Source organism: Saccopteryx leptura, chromosome 6, assembly GCF_036850995.1.
Source record: "Saccopteryx leptura isolate mSacLep1 chromosome 6, mSacLep1_pri_phased_curated, whole genome shotgun sequence".
In the NCBI taxonomy this organism is placed as follows: domain Eukaryota; kingdom Metazoa; phylum Chordata; class Mammalia; order Chiroptera; family Emballonuridae; genus Saccopteryx; species Saccopteryx leptura.
In genome coordinates this window covers 123,347,740-123,353,825 of record NC_089508.1, presented here as the reverse complement: position 1 = coordinate 123,353,825, position 6,086 = coordinate 123,347,740, and the positions used below count along the sequence as shown (strand labels likewise).

General features: G+C 54.6%; 1 protein-coding gene across 9 annotated transcripts in view; it reads left to right on the top strand.

The window, feature by feature from the left end:
• The first annotated feature begins 496 nt into the window (after positions 1 to 496).
• TLE3 (TLE family member 3, transcriptional corepressor) overlaps positions 497 to 6,086 on the top strand; it is a 47,996-nt gene continuing 42,406 nt past the window's right edge. For 8 of the 9 annotated variants that reach the window (XM_066344366.1, XM_066344365.1, XM_066344362.1 and 5 more), the window contains exons 1-4: positions 1,414 to 1,582; positions 2,166 to 2,266; positions 2,719 to 2,782; positions 3,731 to 3,775. In XM_066344366.1, coding sequence (XP_066200463.1) covers positions 1,559 to 1,582; positions 2,166 to 2,266; positions 2,719 to 2,782; positions 3,731 to 3,775 — 234 coding nt within the window. In that variant the 5' untranslated portion in view covers positions 1,414 to 1,558. Of the gene's footprint in view, positions 1,583 to 2,165; positions 2,267 to 2,718; positions 2,783 to 3,730; positions 3,776 to 6,086 lie in introns of all 9 variants that reach the window. The other variant, XM_066344357.1, reaches the window with a different exon arrangement.

The window sequence follows — 6,086 nt, the reverse complement described above, 5'->3', positions numbered from 1 at the left end:
AATTGGGCTGCTCTGCGGACCTAATGAGATTAAAGGGAGGAATCGTTTGCCGCCACTGCAGAATGAACTGATACATTATACCAGACACAGGTTTCGAGAAGTGTACAATTTGTCTTTTTTCCTTTTGTTGTTATTCCTCTTTTTTCCTCCTCCCGCCAAATAATTATTTGCTAGTAGATCGTGGGAAAAGAAGTGGGGAAAAAACTTTAGCAGCCCAGGACTATAATATATATCTATTTATTATGTCTTTCGGTTAATTCTTGATCAGAGGAGCGCTGTTTTTCACTCCCAAGCGAAAGTCACAAGCGGGTAGGGCTTGATTGCTACTTTTCATGCATAGTTTTAGACACAAGAGGGCATTGTGACGTCGCGCCCTGCGGCGCCCAGTCGCAGGCCGAGTCCAGTAGCCCCACGTGGGGGCCCTGCTCTCCCATTGGCCAGCGCGAGGCGAAGCTGCCACATTATTTTGTTACTTTTCAGTCCCTATTTGGAACTGCTCTCGCGGCAGTTCAGACCTCGTGCTCGTTTCCCCTGGTCTGTCTGTGTGTGGTATCCGCAGGTCCAGGGCACTTTTGGGTGTGTGTGTGTGTGTGTGTGTGTGTGTGTGTGCGCACGCGCGCGTGCGTGTTGGGTGTGTGTTTGTGGGGTTTGTCAGGGTGCAAAGCTGAGAGCTGAGCCGAGGGGAAGGAAGAAAGCCGCAGAGCTCACTGGTCTCGGGCTGCGTCTCCCCTCCGGCGTTCTCCTGTCTGCGCGCTGCGTGGCGGCTGTGGCGGAGCGCTCCTTGCTTGAGACACGGCGCTTGAGCTGGGGACAGCGAGGACCCCTTTGCGGAGGCTTCCTGTGCCTGCTGGAGTTAGGTGGGCTGATTTGCACCTACTGAGCCGGAGTTTCCTCTTCGGCCTTGGGAAGGGCTGGCGGCGGCGGCGGCGGCAGCAGCGGTAGCAAACGAAACAGCAGGCTCTCTTCTCCGAGGGGGGGCGTCGGAGCGCCCGCGCCGGGCTCCCGCCCTCAGTCTCCGGCGCTCCTGCGGCCCCTAGCCGCCACCTCGGAGCTGGCCTACCTCTCCTCGCCGACAGCCGTCTCTGGGTCGGACCCACGCGCCACAAATGCTGGGGCTGCCCCGGCGCGCCCCCCTCCCACTCGAGTGATTGGGGAGGACCCGCGCTTGCCCCAGGAGGGGCCCTGGCCTCGGTACCCCGCGCCGTACCCGCCGGGAAGGCGACGATGTCCGCGCAGCCCCCGGCTCTGACGCGCTCCACGACGCCGGGGGAAGGCGGCCGGCCCCATCCCGCCGAGCCCTAGGCTCACAAAGCCCACGCCTGCCGCCCGGCCTTGGCGCCCAACGACGACTTTGCCGCCCGCTCCGCGGCTCTTTGTCTCGGCTTGGGGTGGGCGCCCGACTCTGGGACTTCGCTGCGAGAGCGGGCTGGGGGGGCCAGGGGCGAGCTCTCGGTTTGCCGGCCGCCCCCCGCTCGGGCTTGGCTCCCCCCACCCCCGCACCTCCCCGGCCCGGGCCCTCGGTGCTTCCACCCTCTCGGAATCACGACCCCTCCCTGCCATGTATCCGCAGGGCAGACATCCGGTGAGTAATTGCAACTCGCTTTATTTAAGCATCTATCATAGCTGGGTAAACGAGGCAGTTTATCTGGCACCTCCATTTTGCTTGTTGCTACCTTTCCGGGAGTGTGTGTGTGTGTGTGTGTGTGTGTGTGTGTGTGCGCGCGCGATAGCGCGCGCGCGCTCACACAAAGGGGGGGCGCCGTTGAGAGAGGAGTGGCATGGGGGCTGCTAGTGTTCCCGAGGACCTGTTTGTTTTCACGCTCTCCCCTACTCCCTCGCCTGAGTCTCAACTCAGCCGCGTGTCTCCCCCCGCCCCCACGTACTTGGGAATGGAGGGGCTCCTTCGTGAAAGGGATGGGAACCCTGCAGCCAATAGGGAGGGATTGGGGCGCCCACCCTAACCCCCCCCCACCCCCCCCACCCCCGTCTGGGAGATGAGAAACTTGCTGGAAAGGTTCTGGGCTGTGAGGGTGGCCTCTCTGGTGAGGCGGGGATGGGGCGGGGGTGCTAGCCCGGGGGAGCCGCGGAGAGGCGCGGTCCGCTCCAAATCCTGTCTGACGCCCCCTTCCCCTGCCCCGTCCCTGACTTGTCCTCATGGGCTCCAGGCTCCCCATCAACCCGGGCAGCCCGGATTTAAATTCACGGTGGCTGAGTCTTGTGACAGGATCAAAGACGAATTCCAGTTCCTTCAAGCTCAATATCACAGGTAGGGCCGCTGCAGGCTGCGCCCGAGGTGGTGGGGAGGAGGCGTCCTAGCCTCGGCTCCCACCACCTCCCGCGGGGACGGTGGGGGGGAGGGGCTCCCGACCTCGGGGCAGCTGGGCCTTCGCTTTTTGTTTCCCCTTTCCAAGCGGGCGCCTTAACCTTTCGCTGCCCGCAGCCTCCCGGCTCCCTGCGCAGCCCGCGGGGTCCCCGGGGTAAAGGGTCGGGGTCTTGGGCGGGCTCGGTTCGGTGGTCGCGAGTCTACATTAGGGTCTTGCCTCCCTGAGGACCGTCTCGCTGAAGTTTTAGTTGTTTCATTCGCCCGAAGCTGCGGAGTAATGGGGTACCCCAGGGGGCATCAGGGAAGTGGGAAAGTGGCTCTCAGAGGCCCTCGTTTGGGGCCTCGAAGAGGGTGTACAGACCCCGGGCGTGAGCCGGCTGCTCGTGCTTTTGCAGCCTCAAAGTGGAGTACGACAAGCTGGCAAACGAGAAGACGGAGATGCAACGACATTATGTGATGGTGAGAGGCGGAAGGGCCCCGCGGGCTGGCAGGCGGGCTGGCAGGCAGGCTGGAGCAATGGATTCCCCCCAGGGTCCCGCTGCCTGGCAGCCCTGGGAGATGGTGGAATCTGAGTGTGACTTCCCAGCCTCCTTTAGCTCTCCACTTGGAGGAGGGTGAGAGAGAGGAAGAGCAGAAAGAGAAACCCAAACCCCAGGCCCGGCACTTCTGCGCTACCTTTGTGCCCCTTTAGTTCGTGTTTTGAAGGTTTCCTAGAGGGCTGGATGCCCTACCTTGGTGAGTAGGACAGGACTGGATTAGCCCACATCACGGGATGGATAAAAATCTCCCTTAGGGCTGTCCTAGGAGTGTTTGGGAACTTTGCAGCCTAGGGATATAGCCAGAGTGGGCGGGTGGTAGTGGGCTTCCCCTACCCCCTGCCCTTCCCAGACATTTTTGAGAGTGGAGTAAGAGCTCCACTGCCCTCTCAGGGATTTTCCAACTGAGAGTGTTCTCAGCACTAGGGCAGTAGATGGCCATTCTCCCCCTTTCCCAGTGCCATCCGTTTGAGAGAGGGCACAGAAGGCACTCCAGCAGCTCCCTGCTCTGCTTTCCACACAAGAGGCCTTCGACACATTGCTAAATCACTCTCAAAGGACAAGAGGGTCCCAGTGTACACACGATTCCCTGTTGAACCTGAAACTTGTATAAACAGGATATATGGCCCATGTGGTGCTTGTGGGAGGGGGGGGGCCAGCTCCTCTGACTACTGTGTGTATAATCTGTTGAGAACAGTACTCACTGCTGTTCAGTACTTAACACTCCTGTTCCTGGCTTTGGGTTTTGATTTAAACTTCTTTAGCAAAAGTAACATGAATTTGATTTGACTAAAGCCTCCCCAAAAGCTGACTTATGGAAAATGGAGAGATTTCTGTGTTGTCTGTTAATGGCAATTTTTTTTACTTTTAGTACTATGAGATGTCCTATGGCTTGAACATTGAAATGCACAAGCAGGTAAGTGCTTTCCTCTTTCAAATAAAAAAAAAATTTATAGATAGATCAAAATTTTAAAAACTTATGTAATACATGGTTTCTTATGGCCCCTCCTGTTTGAGAGTAAGCCTGGTTCTTCTCTTATTCCTCCTTCTCCTTCAAGAGTGAGTGAATATAGTCCTTGAAATGCAGGGTCTGGGGCTTTGCTGATTTTTTGTATGTCAAGCTTTCAAGCTTGTGAAGTTTGTCCTGGTCTTGATCTTGGTGCAGGATGAAGGAGCAAAGGGAACGTTGTTATACCTTCAGGATCTGCTTTAGAACTCCTGAAACCCAGTGGTGGCTGGCCGTTTTTATCTGTTTTAGTGTAAGATTCTCAAGAGGAAACGCAAGAGGGAAGGAGGGAGGGTGTGTGTGTGTGTGTGTATGTGTATGTTGCGTGCATGCAAAAGATGTGATGTTCTGCCTTGATAAGATTACATACACTTCAGGAGTCTTTAAAGTTACGCTGAGTTGTCAGAACTTAAAGGGAACAAGTCAGTAACTGCTTAAAAATATAACTAATTAATTAAAACCCTAATACTCTGCATGTGTGAGGGAGCTTTCTTTAATTTGAAGGCAGCCTTGTTCCCACTTCACAGAAGGAAGGTAAGCAGGCAAGGTGAAGTAACTTGCCCAAGGGTGGCCTGGCCAGGACTTTTGAGATGGCTGGTAGTTGAGCTCACCTTTGAAATCCTGAAGTCAAACCAGTTTAGCTAGTGTGGTACAGCTTGATGGATATGTAAACTACCTCATATTGTTACTCTTCTAATAACAGTATACCTCAGACCGAGCAAGTACAAACATCCTTTATCTGGGTGCATATCAGTAAGTAGTCCCTGGTGCTAGGCTGGGCTGTGGGAGAGGCCTGTTTGTGTATTTGTGATCCCAGGAGAGGCTGCCTATAATTTGGCTTGGCCAGCGATTACTGTTGGCAGGTATAAATGGCACAAGGCTGTTGTTCTTTTTAACAATTGGTGTTCTTGAAATCTCAGAATGCTGTTGACTCATGCTAGCCTTTGGTGACCGTGACTTGAATGGATTTTCTGCTATAAATTAACAGTTGTTTACAAGGTTTCAATTTTGCTCTTTCAGGGGGCATGACCCAGGGTAGGTGAGAGGGCAGGTGACCTCCAGATTCCTGTCTGCTCCCAGTGGTTTGTGTAGAGCCTTGTGAATCTGTAGTTTCCTTTCCCCTACACGGGAGGAACCCCGGTGTTGGGTGAAGGTATTGGGTGAACGGCAGCCAGAAAAGGGCCTGAGATTTCTGAGCAATGTGGCAAAGTAGTTTGTGGCTTCCCGAGGGATTAGCTCTTTAGGAAGGCACATGAAGGCTTTTACTTCCTGACCCACAGAAATCTTATAAAAAAGCTTTGTATGTAAAGAGGTTTGTCTTCTGGAGAATGCTTCTGCCTAACTTGAGGACTGGACTGGTTCTGACTCGTGCTATGAGACTGCATGAACTGGAACTGGGGTCCTGGTGTTCATGGATGTTGGGGTGTTTTGCAAGGTGCTAACTCCTCCCGCTCTCCACCTCTTTCTTTTTCTTTTCTTTGTCCTTTTCCCCCCTCAGCACTTAGTATCTTGGGTGTGTTTAAAGAGGGTAATTGCACCCAGGTTTAAAATTTATAGCAGCAGTTATTCTAAGAGCTTCATAATTAAGGTATAATATGTTGTTGCATGTTGAGGTCTGAATGGGTGGTGTTCCTTCCCATGTGTGTGAGTGGATGGCTCTTTGTCACAGAAAACCACCTTGGCCAGCAGAGCAGAGCTGTTCCCAGAGTCCCGAGGACACCTAACTTGGGGAGAGTGAACTGCCTTAATGCATTTGGTAGCAGCATTTGCAGGAAGAGCAGCTGTGTGCTTCTGGGGCTGCTGGCCACTCCTCAGACAGGGTTCTTAAGGTGACAATGCCTGAGGTTTGGCTGCGTGGTCTCAATCCTGTCAGCTGCCAGAGGCAATTAGACGAATTCTCTGTCCCCTTTTTATAGGCGAGGAAGTGAAGGCTTCAGGGGACCCGAGAGGACAGAACCAGGACTGAAATCCAGGTTTCTGGGTCTTTGGATTCCCATCCCGGGCACTGCACCCTCTTTGCGCCACTTGCTTTCCAGCCTCAGTTCCCCTTTGCTTCCCAGCGGTCTGGTCTGTGAGCATTGCTCGGAATGCTGTGCCTCTGCTGGGTTGATGGGGGTGTGTGAGCTGGGGGTGAGATGGCCCTGGGGCTGTGGAGGAACAGAGACAAGGAGATGAAGAAACCTCTGCTGAGAAGTGCAACCTTGCCCTAATAGGGTGGCCA